Here is a 22,910-nt window from a genome sequence, read left to right as displayed (position 1 = left end):
TTAATAGTTACCATTCGAATATCCAGTGAACATATGAAGTTAAAAACGATAACTACATAGCCTTTCTTGATGTAAAAACACATCTATTTATCGAAAAGACACGAACACTGACATATAAATGCACTAGAATTCATCTGCATCACGCCCATGGAAAGTTGAAACGGTTAAATGGTTGGTGTTGAGAGCGTTTAATATATGCTCTTAATCACAAGATCTGAAATACGAACTAAATCACTTAAAAAATGTGTTTATAAAAAACTTATCCCGAAGCAGTTGTATCTAATGTAATTAATAACACACAGCGAAATTTCAACATTCAAAATGCCGACACTGTTTCTGAAGAAGACACCAATGAATCTCCAATAACACCTTTCATGGTTTTTATTCTGTCAAGTCTGGCTACGGGAAAATAAATAAGGTTAATTTCGTTTAAGAAAAGCGAATTAGAAAATAATGGTAACTGCTTAGTAAAGCGTCTAACACTTTTAAACAGTTTCTATCAGCCAATGTCAAGCCACGCATTGCTGATCAATGTAAAATGTTATGTTTGCTATTTTCTGTGAAATAGAACCAAGGATGAACACAACATGGTGTTGTGTACAAATATACTTTTCCGGTGGAATAGTGCGATGCTATATACATTGGTGAAACAGCCAGGAGGCTTAATGAAAGATAGACCACCAAAAACGCGATAAGAACTCTCACATCCTAAAACATTCAGTCATTGAGAATTACCAACTTGGTGAACAAAAGAACTTCAGTATTTTGATAGATAATGTTCACCACTTTAAAAAGAAAAAAATAGCTGAGGCCATGTATATTTGTGATAACAGTCCCACGCTTAATGTACAGGGATTATCTGTTCCATTAAAATTGTTTTAAGATAAATATTATTTATAGTCAACAAGGGGAGGAGTGCATTTGTCCCCTCACCAACGGTATATAGTTTATATACCTTTGGGTATGCCGTTATGTGTTATATGTTTCGTTAAGTATTGTTTTATACGTCCTCTGTGTATTGCGTAGTTGTTGAAAATTATATTTAAAAAACTTTTGAGATAATTGTAACAATTTACGTTGATAATTGTCTTGTAGTAACAAGACAAAATATCCGTTAAAATAAAATAAAAAATGTCATCATCAATCAAACTTCTCGTATTTATTTTTATTGTGAAGTTATATACCGAATTAATATATAAGACTAATTAAGCAAGAACATATTTGTTAATATCGATCTGCTTGTGCTAAGGCACTTGCCATTGTATAACTGGATGTCAGTTGAGCTTGCTGCAATTTTTGGTTATATAAATTGGCAAAACAGTAACAGCTAGTGGATTTCAATAATCAGTTTCTTCACTAAAAAACAATTAATCTTTAAAAATCTTGCTATTAGATCACAGAAATGTTACACGAAAAAACTTTGGAAATGAATACAATTAATTTGGAAACTATGAATTTTAGGAAAAGTAATAGCAAACAGAGAAATATATCACCTAGCAGTCATAATATGTATTGTAAAGAAACAAATAACAACAACATGATCAACACTAACATTTTATTCCAATACATGGAAAAAGAGTTTGGCAGTACTTTTAAGCTCTATCATGTGTACAGGTAGTGGCATAAAAAGACACCTTAGTCATTAAAGTTACTGCAAAAAAACTTTCATAACAAAAGAACCATCCAGTATGTAAATTCTCTTACAATTCTGGCTCAAACCACTGATGGTGATTTATATTTAATGTGGTCTGTGCTCAATGAATTTCAGGATGGACCAGGTTTCCAGTGTTTAGCTCCCATTGCTACAAAAATCTTTATGAAATGACAAACTAACTAGACAATGGGGGGACATTGAACTTATAATCTCAAGTAGAGGAGATGATTCAAACGCTCTACCGACAGAGCTGCACTAAATCCATCATCTTTTTAAGAACTTATGGGAACACGACCTTATATTTGCTGCAATGATTTCCACAACATAGCTTAGTACACCTTTTTTGCTTGACATGACATTCATACTCTTTTTAGAAAGATTGCAGTTCCCGAGCATTAACAAATGTAAAAATAACATTTTGCATTGATTATAATGTTTTGTTAGAAACAGCATCCATACTTTTACTAACAGCGCGTGAAACTGCCACAGCATTGACGCAATTCTTATATTGATTTTCACCACACAGTGTTCTGTTAAAGGCACATAAGACGTATATTGGTTCCATGGTTACAGAACTCTCATGCACACATTCGCTAAAATTTTCAAGAGGGGAAAGCAAATACACAGTTTGTGCTTGCTATCAACGACACAGTATCCATAAATTCGGCAGATTTTTTTAAAAAAATTATATTTGGCGCACTTTTTTACATGTGTTGTAAACGACTCAGCATCCATACATTTCTTAGATTGTTTTTCACTGATCATTCATTCGTTCGTTGTAATGTAATCAGTTTCTCCGCTAAAAAACAAAACACAAAACAATAAAATATTGAAGCAATTCTCCGGAATTTGCAGACAATACATAGAGGTCTAATAGTACTCTAAAAGATGTGTTCACATATTTCTATTTGAGGAGTCTAAAGCAATAAAAAAGCAAGGACTTACATTTACATTGTATGGATCTTCGTTTAATATTATTCTTACGATTTTTCATATCAGTAATTGGCTGTCTGTTCTATATTACCAAAAATACAATTTAGCAAAGCAAAAAAATGAATGCCAAGATTTAACCTAAATATAACGTAAATATTTCTTAATAACCCTAGAACGACACTGGTCTCTGCTTCATGTACAATAAAAATATAAAGTAAAAGAACGTTTTAGTCCAAAGTAAAAGTCTGCATAACTTTTTAAACAGTTGTGTGAAAGTTTAACAAACATTAAAGAAATTTCCTCAAATAATTATTTTTAACGTTGCAAAAATAAGAAATATAAAAACATTTATATATATGCAAATAGTAATGAATGGAAACATTTAAGAAGTTTCCTCAAATAATTATTTTTTAATGCTGGAAATATATAAATAAAAAAAACCATCTATTCATGCATGCAGATAGTAATGAATGGAAACTCGTTGTTCTTAATTGAAAAAAATTTTTTATATAGAAAAATCCTAGTTGGTACACATTGCATTTTTGCTGTTTTTTAGGCTGAATCAAAAAGAAAAACATTTATGTGGAGTATTTGTTCCACTAGTGCTATTGGCTTTATACCATAGGTTATAACTGTGTGCCGTTTTCATGAATACAAATAGGTCCAGAATCAATTTTTAAAAGCCAATTGCTCTTTTCAAGTACAAGTTTCAGGAATTTCATAAAGTTTCTTCATTGACGGTATTTTTTGGGCTTGGTGACTTGTTGATTATATTTTCAGCCTGAACACATATGTATTGGTTTTGACGCACAATCAAACACTTACAACATTGACACTGGTCCATTGTGGCCAAAAAGTAGCGATGTATTTCACTCACTAACTGCAATGCTTGTTGATTCTTTTTTCCTTATTGCTTTATAAAAATTTAAACAATGTTTTCAATTCTGTTGACATGGTCACAAAAAGACAAATAGAAATAACAGACTTCGTAGACTACACATTCATTGAGAAAATTGTATTACATCCAGACTATTAGAGAACTCCATTTCAATTAAATTTTAACAAAGTTTTGTGATATATAGTATGATTTTCATTAAGTATATGCGGGAATATTGGAATACCATGCTTGACTCTGTACAGTTAATCAGTTAAAGCTAAGATGTTAATGGATAACAATATAGAACCACTGAATTATGTGTCACATGAATTAAATTCCATGTGGACTATTTTTTTTTGTGGATGCCACATCGTCTGTAATTAGTTTGCAGATATTTTTTGAGCTGATTAATTAATGTGAATAACTGTTTTTTGTAGACAAACTTAGTTCAAATATCTCAAGTGGACTTAATTTGACAATTTTTTTAAACAACAATACCATGAATTTTACCCATGCTAAACATAATTCACGGAATACAAACACTGTGATCAGTAGGAAACGCATGTTTGGCCAATGTAGCTTTGATACACAAAGAAATATTGACATAAATTCTGTATTTTTTCTTAAAAAAAACAAAAAAATGTTCCCTGATTTTTAAAATGTATGTTGGGTTTATAGTTAACGGACTAGTTTTTATGTGTCTTGAGCCATCGTGACAACGTTTTGCAAAATAGAAAATGTTTGGTGGCTAATCCTGCTGGAAAAGGTTTTAATATGGTGTAGTTATTTCGTGCTTTTTTCACCGCTACTTGTGAGATTTTAAAATATATGTTCAGGTAGGGGGTACAGTACATCTGAATAAAGCACTCCGCCATGATGTGTGACGGTTTAAGTGATCCAACTGGCATTCAATGTCTTATAAATAACTCAATTTTATTTGAATCGCACTTGCAGAAAACTTCTTTCTATAACAACTCAACAGAGTTTTAGTATAACGTATATCTGCACTAATCACTAGATGAATGGCAGGGTTTACCTGCATTTAACGCTCAAACTGTCGTTTAACATAGATATTGAGGTCAACATACCCATACTCATCGAAAAGGATTGGAATGAGTACTATTACAGGGAGCTGTTACAATTCAGGCATGAGCCATCTAACGAAGTGGACGGAAATGCAATAGCAATAATAAGAACTGATTCTTTACAAAACGAAAGCATTGTTGTACACATGCCACAAAACATATCAAAAATATTTTTCATGTTCTTGAAAGTCTCGAACACTTCGATTACAGCTTAGGTTTGTGGAAAGAGAGTTAATCGTGGAGGTGGATATGGTCTGGAAATACCAGTTGTGTATAAGTTTTATGGACAAGAAAAATTGATTGACTGGTTTGCGAAGAAGATTGAGACTGTAAAAGCAGACATTTCCTGTAAAGTTTTAAAGTGTTTAAAATAGATATTTTAAAATTAAATGCTTATCTCTAATTTTTTGGATTGTACGCTAATTGGAGAGAAAAAAAGCCTATAGTTGCCATTTCGTGCAAAAAAATTTGTCCGCTCGAGTGTCCGTTAATTAAGTGTCCGCTAATTGAAGAGAATACTGTATACATTTATTTTCAGCAGCGTTTTAAGCTCTACTCAATAAAGGCGACGGGGAAACACGGGGAAAATTTTTTTTTTGTGTATTCACTAAGTAGATTTTTCTGCGGGCCTTATCGACTAGTGTAGGTGCTTACACGATTTCAACTAAGTTAACTATTTTTACTCGCTAAACGACAAAATTACAAGACGAAATTTAAGCAACAAATTACACATGTAAGATGACATAAAATATAATAAGAAATAAACACTTACTAGATATATAGTGGCGTAAGCCAAGCCAACTACATGTGAGAGAAAACAACTAAAACAGATGCTGAGATACAGGACAACTCCTGTGATGTATGAAAGAAAAATTTCACTCAACAGCAAATTTAATACAAAAATGTATGTTCGACTCTGTCATTACATGTTGAAGACTGAATGCGCAGAAAAAAGATGTGCAAGATGTGCAGAAAATTTAACTAAAAATAGTACCAAAATTACAATTATTCTCTTTACATAATTAACACGGGACAATACATCACAACACAAAACTAACAAAATGCATCTTGTTCTCCACCGCAGAGCGAACTCTACAGCAGAGCACATACGCGACACCACAAGGACAATACAAATGACGTATCAAAATAAATGTCAATACGGCCGGAAATTCATGTAGGCTGTTGTTTTGTGAGCTACTTTACGTATCCGCACCCTAAGCAACGTTCATTTACACATATGCGCATTAGAAAAGATAGAATTATCACATTTATGTTATCTTAAAATAACTCGAGTTATCTTACAATCAAGACATTTATGTGAATATACACGCATTCCGAAATCAGATTAATAGAGTTATCTTAAGATAGCACTTGTTACCTTAAAATAACTTTATTAATGTGACTTTTGAATGCCGTAGGGCTGAGCCGAAACCAAACCATCGCGCTATCGCAATTAAAAAAGGTATTAAAATTAAAAACTTAAATTTAGAGTTAAAAACTCTAATTTAGTATTTTTAGAAAAAAAACTTTTCTTTTTTATTTCCAGATCTCCTTCCTGGTTATTTCTTGAAGTTGGATATGTCAAGGTTAACAATAACAAATTTTGAAGAGGTTTTTCTGTTTGTGTAACATCTTTCTGACGCTATACGTTAATTATTTACTAAGGGTAATCAATTTCATTGTAGCGCGCTCTCAAAATGAGCCCTAAAAGAAAGCCAGCCCTTAGCAAAAATGGCTATAAATATTTCATAAGTTATTAAATGTTTCAATCCAAATATTAAATTATTACGGTTCTTGACATTCCTTTACATTTCGGGGATCGTGTGCGCGGGGTTGATGATGGGCTATGTTACGGTAATCCCCTAAAAATAAGTTAATAAAAAGGGAGAAGAAAAACGCGAATGGTCTGAAAAAGATCCTAAATCTAAACATAGATCTTGATAAACGTAGGTCTCTTTTAATGTGTTTCTTTGTGAACTAAAAAATCTCACTATAGGAGTCTCAAAGGCTCTTTATAGGAGAACAGAGGTTTCTACTGTTACATGTATGTTAGCAATTTATTATGTATAAATATGCCTCAGGGTAAGATATCAAAGTTTCCAATAATCTGTTAGGTTTACTGAATTTTGTTTGATCTGACCTACATACTAACTATGAGTATAGCCTAACGCAACTATGACATCATAACCATTGAAACTTTAAATTGCTTCTAGTCAACATTAGAGTAAAAATAAATAATAAAAACATGTCTGTCATGTCACATCATACTTCATTTTAAGTGAAGAAAATAAAATAAAAAGTTTGACCTTTGTTTCCCATTACCGCGAACGTTTGTCTGTTTTATAAAAATAATGTTTTGAGTAAAAAATTTTGGAATGAATTTCTCTACAAATTGTCATTTTGCTCGATATTCAGCAAATTATAAAGTGTAACCTTTCTGGAGTATGGCATTGAAAAATAGGTGCAACTTACACTCGTTTTTCCGTAGTATTTTTCGTGCACATTAACCAATCACAGAAAAACTTAACCACATAAGAATATAAAAACCATTTCCGTTAAGGTGGATTTCCACTTAAAATCAAACAAATCGGAAAAAAGCAATAAAAATACTGAAATTTGATTAAATATCTGCTAATTATTTTGTTTTTAAAATTTTTTGTTCCTGAAAGTTGACTGGCTTTAAACCTTTCTGCTTTCTTAGCATTGAAACAATCCACTCCGCCGTTATTCCTTTGCAGGCTTAATTTTGTTTTAAAAAGATTTAATCTTTGACGTCAGTTAACTAGAGAATTGATATTAAAACTGGCTGAACTGACTTGAACAACGCTCAATCAATAGTCATGACTATGCCAAACCTACAATCTTGGGCGACGTTTTTGGTTATAAAATATGGTGTAGGTAGGACCAGCTCATACACGTTGTTAACATTTCTGAAAGTACTGAGAGAAAAAGATGTTTTTATTTTCCCATTTTTTGCTAAAATTGACCCAGTCCCAAGTCATTTAACGTACAAAACGCCTCAGATTATTCTGGGGCCTGTTAACAATACAGTTGATAACTCCAGCATTCATTTTATCAAATCACTTTCTCGAGTCTCTTGAACTTTCGTTAATACTTCATGGAGAAAGACATAAACAGAAAAATAACTGATACAAATATAATCTGATTTCTAACATATATACATTGTGCTTTTAAACAATTTTGGCAGAGCTACATATCAGTCCAGAACCTTTAGGACTGTGAAATATTTCTGCCAAGTAATTGTAAAAAATGTTTAGTAAAATAAAAAAAATAATAAACCTATGTAAATAAGCAAAATAGAAAGAAAATAAAACACTTCAACACTACAAAACAAAAGTAAGTTCAAATAAAAAAGATATCGTTCTAAATTTTAAACACTTTCTAGACAAAACAGTGATTTTATATATGTCCTTTTTGTTTTTCGACCAATAACAGCCTTGACAAATTGTCCACTTAATAAGGTTCAGCATAATTAACGTAATATATATCTACGATATCTCCAAAATTACATAAGATGTAAACTACATTTATTAAAACGCTTAAAAACGTATTTGTCCGAATCATGCTACTAGACACAAAAAGTTATTAAACAAAACAAAGAAGCACGACATTTTATAGTTTGTTACCACTTGCTATTTTAATATAACGCAGTAAAAAAAAGGAGGTAATTCAGCACGTCTTTTATCTCATTTTCTTTTCCGCTTCCCTTCCACCCTCTCATTAGCGCTCAGGCTGTCAAATAGTATAACGCTTTCTAAACGAAGTATAATACAGCTAGTTATTTATATACTAGTTTATACTTCATGCATTTTTAGCACAAAGTGTAGATTATGAACGATTAGTTAGTGCAACACCCCAGTTCTATAAAACATCGCCTAAAAATTTTCTAAAGAGATTCTATTTCGTCGGAATTTTTTTTTATACGCCGGTTTTTACAACGGGAAATGTAATTGTTTTCTTATGAATTGGTGTATTGGTATTATTTTGTTTTAATCTGCAACATTTTTTAAAAAATTAGGGTGATAAGAATGCACGAAAAAAACTTCGATATTTCGACTTACAAGAACACCGTCAAGGAATATTAGAGCCAGTATTAAACACTGCAGGACCTCTGAAGCAAGTTATATATATCCTAACATGGGGAGCAATGATTAGTGCATATTATGGTATCAGGATACGAAATTGTAGGAATCCCGCAATCCCCCCTTGCCTCTGCATTCCACCACGCCACACGCATATCGATGTTAAAAATTCCCAATTAGAAATATTGTCGTCCCAAAGTTTACAAAATTAAAGATAATCTTTGAAGCTCAAAAATAAACAACTTAGCTTTGGTCTAATTTAGGTAACGCAGTAGTGTTCATCTTATTGGCGTATAGATATTTGAAAATATAAAAAATCAAACAAAAACAATAGGGATAATACTAATGATTTGTCAAACTACAGAGTACCACTGTTTATTCAACATGCTGTCGTCGAGTGTTTATTGTAGCCTCTTTGCAACGGTTGTTGGTTTTCGACTAGTGACTTACACGAAAGTCAAGCTAATGGCGGGGGAAAATGTACGATCACTGAGGACAAAAACAACAAACTTAAATCATCTTAAATATCACACTGGACATCCAAATACAAATGACAGAAAAGTCCCATATATAGCTTTATTACCCAGGCAAAGGGCGGCATGTCATTGGTTACAACTTACGTCATAGCGGGCAATAGCAACCGTGTTTAAAGTTTTAATAATCCATATAACAACGTATTACTATTATTGTATTACCGAATACTACAAGGTATTACAGTATATTACTGAATACTACAAGGTATTACAGTGTATTACCGAATACTACAAGGCATTGCAGTATATTACAGAATACTACAAGGTATTACAGTGTATTACTAAATACTACAAAGTATTACTGAATACTACAAAGTATTACAGTGTATTACTGAATACTACAAGGTATTACAGTGTATTACCGAATACTACAAGGTATTACAGTATATTACTGAATACTACAAGGTATTACAGTGTAGCTATTACTGAATACTACAAAGTACTACAGTGTATTACCGAATACTACAAGGTATTACAGTATATTACTGAATACTACAAGGTATTACAGTGTATTACCGAATACTACAAGGCATTACAGTATATTACTGAATACTACAAGGTATTACAGTGTACTACTGAATACTACAAAGTATTACTGAATACTACAAAGTATTACAGTGTATTACTGAATACTACAAGGTATTACAGTGTATTACCGAATACTACAAGGTATTACAGTGTATTACTGAATACTACAAAGTATTACAGTGTATTACCGAATACTACAAGGCATTACAGTATATTACCGAATACTACAAGGTATTACAGTGTATTACTAAATACTACAAAGTATTACTGAATACTCCAAAGTATTACAGTGTATTACTGAATACTACAAGGTATTACAGTGTATTACCGAATACTACAAGGTATTACAGTATATTACTGAATACTACAAGGTATTACAGTGTATTACTGAATACTACAAAGTACTACAGTGTATTACCGAATACTACAAGGTATTACAGTATATTACTGAATACTACAAGGTATTACAGTGTATTACCGAATACTACAAGGCATTACAGTATATTACTGAATACTACAAGGTATTACAGTGTATTACCGAATACTACAAGGCATTACAGTGTATTACTGAATACTACAAGGTATTACAGTGTATTACCGAATACTACAAAGCATTACAGTATATTACTGAATACTACAAGGTATTACAGTGTATTACCGAATACTACAAGGCATTACAGTGTATTACTGAATACTACAAAATATTACAGTGTATTACCGAATACTACAAGGTATTACAGTATATTACTGAATACTACAAGGTATTACAGTGTATTACCGAATACTACAAGGCATTACAGTATATTACTGAATACTACAAGGTATTACAGTATATTACTGAATGCTACAAGGTATTACAGTGTATTACCGAATACTACAAGGCATTACAGTATATTACTGAATACTACAAGGTATTACAGTGTACTACTGAATACTACAAAGTATTACAGTGTATTACCGAATACTACAAGGTATTACAGTGTATTACTGAATACTACAAAGTATTACAGTGTATTACCGAATACTACAAGGTATTACAGTATATTACTGAATACTACAAGGTATTACAGTGTATTACCGAATACTACAAGGCATTACAGTATATTACTGAATACTACAAGGTATTACAGTGTACTACTGAATACTACAAAGTATTACAGTGTATTACCGAATACTACAAGGTATTACAGTATATTACCGAATACTACAAGGTATTACAGTGTATTACTAAATACTACAAAGTATTACTGAATACTACAAAGTATTACAGTGTATTACCGAATACTACAAGGCATTACAGTGTATTACTGAATACTACAAGGTATTACAGTGTATTACCGAATACTACAAAGCATTACAGTATATTACTGAATACTACAAGGTATTACAGTGTATTACCGAATACTACAAGGCATTACAGTGTATTACTGAATACTACAAAATATTACAGTGTATTACCGAATACTACAAGGTATTACAGTATATTACTGAATACTACAAGGTATTACAGTGTATTACCGAATACTACAAGGCATTACAGTATATTACTGAATACTACAAGGTATTACAGTATATTACTGAATGCTACAAGGTATTACAGTGTATTACCGAATACTACAAGGCATTACAGTATATTACTGAATACTACAAGGTATTACAGTGTACTACTGAATACTACAAAGTATTACAGTGTATTACCGAATACTACAAGGTATTACAGTGTATTACTGAATACTACAAAGTATTACAGTGTATTACCGAATACTACAAGGTATTACAGTATATTACTGAATACTACAAGGTATTACAGTGTATTACCGAATACTACAAGGCATTACAGTATATTACTGAATACTACAAGGTATTACAGTGTACTACTGAATACTACAAAGTATTACAGTGTATTACCGAATACTACAAGGTATTACAGTATATTACCGAATACTACAAGGTATTACAGTGTATTACTAAATACTACAAAGTATTACTGAATACTACAAAGTATTACAGTGTATTACCGAATACTACAAGGCATTACAGTATATTACCGAATACTACAAGGTATTACAGTGTATTACTAAATACTACAAAGTATTACCGAATACTACAAGGTATTACAGTATATTACTGAATACTACAAGGTATTACAGTGTATTACCGAATACTACAAGGCATTACAGTATATTACTGAATACTACAAGGTATTACAGTGTACTACTGAATACTACAAAGTATTACAGTGTATTACCGAATACTACAAGGTATTACAGTGTATTACTGAATACTACAAAGTATTACAGTGTATTACCGAATACTACAAGGTATTACAGTATATTACTGAATACTACAAGGTATTACAGTGTATTACCGAATACTACAAGGCATTACAGTATATTACTGAATACTACAAGGCATTACAGTGTATTACTGAATACTACAAGTTATTACAGTGTATTACCGAATACTACAAGGCATTACAGTATATTGCCGAATACTACAAGGTATTACAGTGTATTACTAAATACTACAAAGTATTACTGAATACTACAAAGTATTACAGTGTATTACGGAATACTACAAGGTATTACAGTGTATTACCGAATACTACAAGGTATTACAGTATATTACTGAATACTACAAGGTATTACAGTGTATTACTGAATACTACAAAGTACTACAGTGTATTACCGAATACTACAAGGTATTACAGTATATTACTGAATACTACAAGGTATTACAGTGTATTACCGAATACTACAAGGCATTACAGTATATTACTGAATACTACAAGGTATTACAGTGTACTACTGAATACTACAAAGTATTACAGTGTATTACCGAATACTACAAGGTATTACAGTGTATTACTGAATACTACAAGGTATTACAGGGTATTACTGAATACTACAAGGTATTACAGTGTACTACTGAATACTACAAAGTATTACAGTATATTACTGAATACTACAAGGTATTACAGTGTATTACCGAATACTACAAGGCATTACAGTATATTACTGAATACTACAAGGTATTACAGTGTATTACCGAATACTACAAGGTATTACAGTATATTACTGAATACTACAAGGTATTACAGTGTATTACCGAATACTACAAGGCATTACAGTATATTACTGAATACTACAAGGTATTACAGTGTACTACTGAATACTACAAAGTATTACAGTGTATTACCGAATACTACAAGGTATTACAGTGTATTACTGAATACTACAAGGTATTACAGGGTATTACTGAATACTACAAGGTATTACAGGGTATTACTGAATACTACAAGGTATTACAGTGTATTACTGGATACTACAAAGTAATACGGCATATTACTAAGTACTACAGTATACAATACGGCATATTACTAAGTACTACAGTGTATTACTGTATATTACAAAGATATTACATTAGGCAGTAGTATGTATTAACAACATCACGACGTTGATAAATTGTTTAACGTCGCGTGTCGGATGCAGTTGAGCTGTCGTGAGGAAAGGAATACGACAATGTCGGGTAAAGGTGAGGTTGTGTTAGAGGTTCAAGTATACGACATATTCACAGACTATATGGATCCTTCCATGAAGTGCTTCCCAAATTTTGATGAAAACGTCCGACTTTTGACCCACTTACCCAAATATTGTTTATGGTCATTTCTTCCGTAAAAATCCGGCTGGTCGAGACACGCCGTTTTCAGTTAAGATCAGGTCGGCATACAGCATTAGCCACGTGATTCATAAGTTACTCTTACTAATATCACATGACATTTCCTCAGATACATAGCGCTTGAAACGAAAATTTAGTTGATGATAGCTTGATGATAGGGTAGAAGGGTATTTTGAGGAAAACGAAGAAAGGGTATGTACAGCTAGTAGATCACTATTTCTTTACATTGATAACCCCTTCTTATCCTTACTGCCACCTAAAGCTAGCTAGTATAAAACTGCCCACTTAGCTGGCATAATAACAGAACTTAGATAACATATAGCTAGCTTACTTTAACCGTTTAGCTAGCTATAAAAAAGGGCTATAGCATAAAACTAGCTACAAAGCTTGCAGAAAATTTACTACTTAGCTGGGATAGAACTACCCATGTAGCTAGCAATAAATTGCTATTTTTGCTGGCATAAAATCAGCAACATAGCTAGCATAGAAAAATTGTTTGAGACTGATTTTCTACCTATCCTCTATCTAGCTAGCTATTATACATATATACTACACAGTGAGTGAGATAATTTTACTCTGTAGGAATATCCCATCATACAGCTTGTTCTAGCTACAATCGTCCACAAAATGGCCAAACATAGCCAGCTAGATATTTTATAGTAAATGTTTATATACAGGTATGTCACGTGTAATTGTTTACGTTGCTTAGCCACAAATGGGCAGTTCTTAACATTAAGGGGGAATAGAGAGCCATATTTTCATGGACGATTGTAGCTAGCAATATATATTGTACACACGTCAGGAAATAAACTTTTTTAACCCTGCCGCTGAGCATACACCAGTGCGGCTGAAGTTACAGATGGGAAAATTATTTCAATACTCGTTCAATCGTCAACATGTATTGAAAATCTCCAAGTGTATTCATTATTTCTTACCTGATTTCACGATATGTATACAAATAATGTCCCAATAATTTCTGTTTTTGTAACTTGACCCGATCTTTACACATGTGGCTCTAATGATGTTTTTGTTCAGTCTGGAATAAGATATTTTTATCCTACTGTCATGAAAACTTGTTTGCAAACAAAACATATACTGCTATTTGATTTTTAGCTGCACAGGCTAACAACAGGCTGTTTCCGCTGTGTTTTTTTAAACCGAAGTTGCAGTAAAGGTTTTTTTAAAAATGTATTACGGCTGTCCGATTTTATGATTAATTTTTGAAACTTTTCCCATAAAATATTGCAGGATTCTTTAGGAGCTTAAAAACAGGTTTTGAACAGTGTTTTTATTTTTAAATGATACAAAAACTTTTCCGCAAAATAAAATTGCTGAATGATTGTTTTAGCTATGTAGGATAACAACAGGGTGTTTACTGTCTGTTTATGTGAACCAAAGTTTTTTCGGATGTGCGCCACAGTATATTTGTACTAATCACTCAGCCTAGTGTTAACGACAAGCTATTACCTGTGTTTCTATTTAACAGAAGTTGTGCTAAAGTTATTTTCAAAGGGTTTGTTTACCTATACTAATGGCGCACCACAGATTAAAGTACATATATATTTTAAGTTTTACCGGGAACATTTTGTGAAACAGTTTTCGCTATGACATTGCACAATATGTAAATTGTGTTTCTATTCAAGCTAAAGTTGAAGGAAATATATATTTTGTGAATCTGAAAAATATAATTACACACCCGACACACCTTTAATGTTGTGTGTTTCACTCGATTTATGATATACTGCACACCTGTACTAAAGCGAGCCACCTGAATGTGTGGTACAGTTTAAAATTTGTATTAATTGTTCCATCAAGCGTTTAACGCCAGATGGCACAGTTACTTGTGGCTTAACCAGCGTAAATTCCTAAGTGTATATAATACTCACCTGTAAAGTTTTGTATATATATTTATGTTTATGCCCTGCTGGTCTAATGGCTATGACACTCATGCTAATGAGAGATCCAGGTTCAAATCCTGGACAGGGCTAGGAAAAACATAATTATCTTGCACCTACAACAACCAGGTTTTCATATAATAGGTAATCTTTGAGTAGGACTTCTCTGATTATTTCTATATCTTGACTTTTTAATGTTGTTGTCATTGGAACCAAGTTAATCTCAGATTTATCAAAAAATGATATGTCGTTATGACCGATTGTTTAAATACTTGTAATGGCACATAATTCTGCTATGATTCACTGTGTATTGACCTGAGATAAATTTGAGACTTTTTTTTGAGATATTGAATTTGAAACATTTGCACCTTAATATTTTCTATACTCCTGGACTAATATGATACTTAACTTAGACATATTGAGTATACGCAATCTTTGAGTTGTAAGGTGGAGATTTTCTACTAAAGTCATGCACCCCTGCCTTGCCGTTCCATTGCCTTGCCAGCACTGACCGTGCCTTTCTTTGTTTACCCTTCCTATGCCTTTTCTGGTGCCTGCCTACTATGTCCTTGCCTGTGGCTCCCATGCCTTGCCTACCCCTGCCTTCCTGATTCCTCTTCCTATTTCCTTGCCTGCCTTTGCCCTTTCCTTGCCGTGCTTAATGCCTTTGCCTTGGCAACCTCTCCGCAACACTTTCTATATTGATTGCAAGTGTGTCACTGCGCAAAAATACTGAATATACGATAATATAAGTCTGAGTTTTTTTTCGTATACCGTCAATATACGGAAATATACTGAAGCGTTTTTCTTTGTATACTATGGTGGAATACGAAAATATACTTTGCGTATAGGGACCCCAGAGTATACGAAAATATCGCAGCCGTGACACGTCTTGAATATACATGCCGTATATTTACGTTTAAGTTGTATACGAAAATATTCGCGTCGTATTCTATCACACTATGCGACTGTATACAAAGGTATCAAGTAACACGAAAATATCGCAGACGTTATATGCCTCGACTATACACGTCGTAAATTAACTATAACGTTGTATACGAAAATATTCGCGTCGTATTCTATCAAAATATGCGACTGTATACAAAAGTACGAGGTAATATACGGAGTAAATCTGGTGTAGCGCTGCCTGAGGGAATTATAGGTTTATCCCATTTCACCCCTTTTGATAATTTTCCAGGTAGAATTTTAAGCTTTCAGGAAGGCTTTAGGAGCTGTACATGGAGTTGCTGTCGTTATTTGGTTTAGCAAAAAAAAAGGGTTTTATAGAATAATGCATGTAATAAGTTTGTTAGTTAAAAAATTTATTGAAACAAACATATTTACAAAAATATTAACAAAATTATATACATTCAAATAACAAATAAGGATGGAAGCTAATGCAGCTATTGAGTTTATTAATCAGAACGATTTAATTATAACGTGCAAGACTAAATTTCAGCTAAAAGAAAACGTAAGAAAAAATATTAGAAAAATAGTTGTAAAAAATTAAATTAGTAATTAAAAAAATATACAAAAAATCACGTTTTAAAAACATTATCTATTATTTGCTAACAACAGTGGGTCAACCTTTGCCCTTATATCCCGATCTGAGTAACTTCCAGGTATTCTTGCATCCAATTCATCTTTACCCAAGCGTTTACTATCAATAAAGTGAAGCAGTTCAGTGACTTCTTCACTTCTGAACTTCGGTGGATGTACATATCCTTCTGCTTCATTATCTGAATGTTCGTCACTCATTATTTCGGCATTACATAACATCCAGATGTCGGCTTTATCTCGTGGCACGTATTTTGATCGTTGGCGGTATAACTAAAATAAAAGTATTAAAAGAAAATAATTGATAATGAAAAGTAATTTTAATAAAAGCTAAGTGTGGTTTAAAACACATGGCCAAATTGGTATAGCATAATTTTTTTCAAATTTAACCGCATACCCGGTGCCGACGAGTTGTGCGCCTTCTTTTACGTTTTAATTCACTATTTCTATCATTATCTTCCTCCTTTTCTTTTCGTTTCAGGGTAGAATAATATCTGCTACACGACCCTATTATATATAAACAAACAATTCAATTATGTAAAATACCAAATAAATTTACGCCTTATGGTAAGAAACAGTAGTTACTCACTGTGCATTAAAGATGGAGCATAGGGATTTTCGTTGCTGTCTTTTACAATTTGGCAAATCAAATTAGTTATTCTACTGTTGTGTATGGAGTCAAATCTATAAAGTTAATGTAATGAGTTCATGCTTCTGTTTAAAAGATGTAATACCAGATAATCATTTAAACATGTGGTTGATCTTTGTAGCAGCTTGCAATAAAATCTGCACACGAAGTATAACTGCAGGTGACATTTATCAAGCGCATACTTTATTTTGTATGTTTATTGGCATATTTGCAAATCTATGTGGAAAGTTATGGTGTACTCCAAATATGCATCTTCACCTCCACTTAAAAGATTGTTTGCTGGATTACGGACCTGTGTATGCATTTTGGTGTTTTAGTTATGAACGTTTCAATAGAATTTTAGGTTCATACCATGTAAATAATCATGACATAACAATCCAACTAATGCGCAAATTTATAATTGGTTGTCAGGTTAGAGCTTTTAACCTATTGGAGGATGACTTCACTGATATGCTAAAATTGTCGTCTGACAAAGAGACCGTGCATTCCCAGGAATCACTCCTAAAGCTCCAAAAAGTTCGTGACAGTGATAAAGTTGTTGGTACTGAACTCGAGTTTACAGGCTGTGAAGAGAAACTCAGCAAAGCCACTCAGTTTAGTTTACCAGGACATCAAATAGATGAGTTAACTAAGTTGTTTTCATCTCTTTATCGACATATGGATATCAAAAGAGTGTCACGATTCATTGTGCAAATAAAAAGAGTCATGCTGGGTAATGAAGTTATTTGTTCAAAGCATTACATTCGGAGCAATGGACATGGATCATTTTTAAAGGCAAGATATAATCATGGTGATTATTTTGACTTTGAGCCAAAAGAATTAAGACCAGCCGTTGTGAATGGTATATATGAAATTAAAGTTGTTTTTTCTGATCGTGTTGTGAATCATATTGTTGTTGATGTGAGCTGGTTTAAGAAACACGTGCAGTATAACTTTTTTGGTGTGAACTCTCCCATGAAAGTATGGTGTACTGAAATTGATAAAAGATCGTTGATACCACTAAAGTTTGTGCATGGACGTATATTAGTGTTAAAGGAACAGATAAGAATAAGCAAGCAACATGTTGATATTGTTAAAGTTTGCATAAGTTTGCCTTCTAAGTCATTGTAATATTAATTTTGTTATTCACAGATTTTTTAACGACTAATGTCTAATTTTTTGTATATACATATTTTTGTCGACAAGAAAAAATTTCATAAAAATTTTGCATTGTTTCTATTTTAATATAACATCCATTGTGTTTATTTATAATGCTAAAACGTGCTTGCAGCAAGTATGTATGTCTTCTTTTTATCAGGTGCTTAATATACATATTTTAGTACAACATAATGTATATTTATACATGCATAAAACCTGTTTCATTATGAGATTTTCTTAGATTGATAAAATTTGTGCTTCATTTTCTAGGTTGAAAAACATAAAAACTAAATAACAATGCTCGAACAACAGGAAAAGCAAGACTTAAACGACAGCGTGATTAGGTGAGTAAATCATTCTTATTTTGGCCGGATGCGCTTTTTGTTCTTATAAAACCTGTAATACTTATAAGCATATTCAGGCTCAGATAGGTATGTTTTTCTTGTGTTGTGGATATTTTAATTAGACAGTCTTTCTTTTTCCTTAAACACAGTAACACTTAATTAACCCCACTATACTGTCTAAACCTTGGAGGAAAGAATACGGATCCGTATAGTCTAAACTTAAAAAAAAAAACATGTATTTGTTGTGCTTTATTGTTAGTACACGAAAGAGATCTTCGGAAAAGAGAGCTGAACGCAACAAAAAAAAAAAAAGAATGCGTCAGGAAAGAAAGAAAGCGGAATTTGACGCGGAAATGGAAAAAAAGATATTAATTGAAGAGAGAATTCGAGAACTAGAATTTCAGAACGCTGTTTTAAAAAGAAATGTGCCGAAAGTTAAAGCCACTACTAGCAGGGACATTTTATTGTGCTGTTCATCGAGATCGAGTATATACCGCACTCAAGATAAAAGCATAGCCATCACACGGACGCTCAATTTTAATGTCATTCAATTCTCAAAGTGTGACGTGCATATAAACGAAACTATAGGTGCTGGTGTTTTCGGGAATGTTTCGAAAGGATATGTTAAAAGCATCAAACAAGTTGTGGCGATCAAATGTTTATCCAACAATGCACGACCAATTGATGCGTACGCGGAATGCAAGAAGGGTATGTTGATGGCAGGTGATAAAGGCTTTCCCTATGTTTTTGGATTTTTGAAACCAAAATTCATCCTTCTTGAATTTGTTTGTGATGACTGTGGTTCATGTTCACCAACATTAAAGGAATTCATTCAGAGAGTACCCGCACCGTGTTCCAGTCATTTAAATGAAATTATAATTGGATTATGCTCCGCTGTTCACCAAATGCACGTCCGTGGTCTGTTACACAACGATTTACATCCAGGAAATGTCCTTGTCCGTAATTCAACCACGGTAAAATTGATTGATCTGGGAAAGGCTACACTAGTCAGTGATCCAGCAAGATATGATATTGAACCAGGGTCTTCACAGCAAGTTAAATTTAACACCAAGCATCTATTTCTTGCACATGAGTTAAGGAATGTTAAAGGTTCTTACCAGTCGGTTCAATCAGATGTTTATTCATTAGGATACAACGTGGATTTAATCAGTCGATGTATAAAAAACATGAAAATAGCGTCTATCGCAAATGATATGATGTCTGAAGAACCAAGTAAAAGGCCTTCAATATCACGCTGCATAACCCGTTTTAAAAATATATTTGTAAATCCTTGTATATAGACTCTTTATAAGTAACAAGGTTAAGAAATCCACTTGATTAGTTATTGATGTTTTTTTTTGAAGTCTTAAAATCTGAATGAAAGCGCTGGATGCTGCGTTACAACAATTTTTTTCTAAAGCTCTGAGTGTTTGTATCTAAAACTAGAAGTAATTAACGGCTGGCGCAAGGGAAGGCTGCGTTAAAATTTGTTATTGTATTTGTTTTTTCTAAAGTTGGGACGTGGTTGCTCTAGTGAAACTGTCCAAGCTTGTCGTCTCTGGGCGGAAAGAGCTGGCAGACAGACAAAACGCCTCGAGTGTTCGTGTCTAAAACTAGAAGTAATTAACGGCTGGCGCAAGGCAAGGCTGCGTTAAAATTTGTTATTGTATTTGTTTTTACTATAGTTGGGACGTGGTTGCTCTAGTGAAACTGTCCAAGCTTGTCGTCTCTGGGCGGAAAGAGCTGGCAGACAGACAAAACGCCTCGAGTGTTCGTGTCTAAAACTAGAAGTAATTCACTAACAGCTAGGGCAGGATGCATAAATTGAATCAAAAGGAGAAAATTAAAAATAGGGATCTTAGGCTGGGTTTAAAATACGCTACGGTTATATAAAATAGCGCGTGTAAAATACGTAAAGAGAAAGTTCGACTGCGTAAAATTGTGATATTTTTCTGCCGAAAATAAACTGAGAAAAATGATAAACAAACCCTGGGTTTAAGAAGCTCAACGAAATTATTACGTATATCATAGTATACTGTAAAGGTTTGCAAATCACTATTCACGTATACGTAAAACCTTGTGTATAACAAAAATATACGTAACCGTTTACGCCTATACGGAAATATACGAACATCGTGCACAGACTTTTCGTATATTTCCGCTTATTCGAGTATAATGAATTTATGACACGCAAATTATATTTACGTATACGGAGACATTTTGCGCAGTGTGTGTTGGGCATGGTGTAGGTTGCAAAGCCGCTATTTTTTTCCTACGGCGCATTTTCAAGAAAGAAGGAAACAGAAGCAACATTTTTAAATAATTAAATAATGTGCCCAGTGTCTTCAATTCTATCGACAAAAAGGTTTTCTTCTATATATGTCAAAATCAATTTCCCATTGATCATTTAAATTTTTCTTCAAAATTAGGCTAATTACGGAGTTTCATACCGCGCAGGTCTGGGCGCTAGCGAAGCGCTTTGTAGGGACAAATTTTTGGCTTGTTTTCATTTGTCTCGATAGCCCAAATAATTTTCATGGTCAGTTTTTCACAACTATTCTGGTTACTGCTGCGAAAAGAGGCAGAAATGCAAAATCCTGCCTGATGTTTCTTCAACTAATTTTTTACTTTAACTGACGTTTTGCTTTTTAATAACACGTTTAAATGGTGTTGCTAACCCTCTTTGTGGTATATTGACATGGGTAAGATTTTGGAATAGAAGAAAACTTAAATTACTGACTCTTATAGAGAGGCAAGAGAAGACATATTGTTGATGTTGGTTTTAGGGGTTAGCTTCCTGAAGTTTCAAGCTACATATACCATACATTTTGTGTTGTGAGGAATAAAGTAATGGTTAAAAAGAAACACTATTCTATCATTATCAGCGCACTTTGGCAAGAAGAAATAAAAATTACAGCTAGCTATAAAAAGACTTAAAGGAAGTTTTTTTACAGTAAGCTATAGCTACCTAGCTATATATGGATCTGCAAGTTTGACATGGATTAACGTGGAAGAGCATTTAATAAAGGATTTATTTGCAAAGTATAGCTAACTAGTTATATAAAAAAGAGCACAGATGAAATCGACTGAAAATAAAATACACACTTCAATGATATAATGACTGGCTTTGACTTTTCGTTAAAAATTATTGTATATAAATATTACATAACTAGCTAGGAAGGGATATATATAATAGCATGTTACACTGTATTAATGTGTTCTTAATTTTGGTAAAATGCAAGAATAAATTTAGGTAAGGTCCACTTTTGCAATTTTGTGATAGCTATAGTAATTTGGTACATTGACATAAGAAAAATTTGGCACCCGAAAATATTTGACGAAAACAGTTAAAGTCACTAAATTTGTTTAAAATGTTATTTTCCATTAAATTTGTTTATTTTAACCACAGTATGTTATTTTATTTTATATTTCGCAGCGGTTGAAACTTTGTACTTTACAGATTAAAATTATTCCAATGCAAAATTGAGGCGTATCAATTTTAAAGGCTAAATTGGTGTTTGAACTGCACTGTTAAGTTGAGTGATATTAGAAATGATCCTATTTTTTAGCATCTGGGCACTTCCCCACCTATATATCTGATTACTGTATGAGTAAGGCTACGATATATATATGAGTGACCCAGTGTGACCCCTAGCTAACAAAAACTACAATGAGACAGATACAGCCAGCTTTGTGACAATTTTTAATTTGGTTTATAAAAAATGTAGGTAGCTCCGCCCTGGTTAGTTAAATAAAGTTTCTAGCAAACACAAAATAAGAAATTTTGGAATTGTTTTTTAATATTATAGCTAGCTAGGTATCTTTTTAATGGGCATGAATTAGTTTAGAAAAAAAAACATTGTTTTCTTTACTTGTGTTTAATGAGCTATATTATTTTGGGTGTGCTATTAGCTATATAAATCTTGAATGACATGCT

The 22,910-nt window shown here is 32.8% G+C and overlaps 2 protein-coding genes and 1 long non-coding RNA gene across 3 annotated transcripts; 1 reads left to right on the top strand and 2 right to left on the bottom strand.

Annotated features, from left to right (window-relative positions):
• Positions 1-2,142: 2,142 nt before the first annotated feature.
• LOC130656123 (uncharacterized) lies at positions 2,143-5,886 on the bottom strand. The gene is made up of 3 exons (XR_008984845.1): positions 5,322-5,886; positions 2,600-2,725; positions 2,143-2,453 (listed from the first exon to the last, which is right to left on the bottom strand). It is a non-coding gene; the product is annotated as an uncharacterized LOC130656123 (long non-coding RNA).
• A 10,934-nt stretch (positions 5,887-16,820) lies between these two features.
• LOC130656674 (uncharacterized) lies at positions 16,821-17,556 on the bottom strand. Its single transcript, XM_057459573.1, has 3 exons — positions 17,433-17,556; positions 17,241-17,350; positions 16,821-17,116 (listed from the first exon to the last, which is right to left on the bottom strand). The coding sequence occupies exons 1-3, from the start codon at positions 17,437-17,439 to the stop codon at positions 16,841-16,843; spliced, it is 393 nt and encodes a 130-aa protein (XP_057315556.1). The 5' UTR covers positions 17,440-17,556; the 3' UTR covers positions 16,821-16,840.
• A 1,138-nt stretch (positions 17,557-18,694) lies between these two features.
• On the top strand, positions 18,695-20,306 carry LOC130656673 (serine/threonine-protein kinase Nek7-like). Its single transcript, XM_057459572.1, has 2 exons — positions 18,695-18,973; positions 19,233-20,306. The coding sequence occupies exons 1-2, from the start codon at positions 18,927-18,929 to the stop codon at positions 20,272-20,274; spliced, it is 1,089 nt and encodes a 362-aa protein (XP_057315555.1). The 5' UTR covers positions 18,695-18,926; the 3' UTR covers positions 20,275-20,306.
• Positions 20,307-22,910: the final 2,604 nt, after the last annotated feature.

This window comes from Hydractinia symbiolongicarpus, chromosome 9 (genome assembly GCF_029227915.1).
Source record: "Hydractinia symbiolongicarpus strain clone_291-10 chromosome 9, HSymV2.1, whole genome shotgun sequence".
NCBI lineage: Eukaryota > Metazoa > Cnidaria > Hydrozoa > Anthoathecata > Hydractiniidae > Hydractinia > Hydractinia symbiolongicarpus.
This window is presented reverse-complemented; position numbering and strand designations above follow the sequence as displayed.

Bases quoted from the DNA above. Each gene is read 5' to 3' on its own strand.
- LOC130656674 (XM_057459573.1), bottom strand. The intron at 17,117-17,240 runs GTATGCGGTTAA...CTTTTATTTTAG, and splicing joins GCACAACTCGTCGGCACCGG to TTATACCGCCAACGATCAAA.
- LOC130656673 (XM_057459572.1), top strand. From the start codon at position 18,927: ATGCTCGAACAACAGGAAAAGCAAGACTTAAACGACAGCGTGATTAG. The intron at 18,974-19,232 runs GTGAGTAAATCA...CTTTATTGTTAG, and splicing joins TTAAACGACAGCGTGATTAG to TACACGAAAGAGATCTTCGG.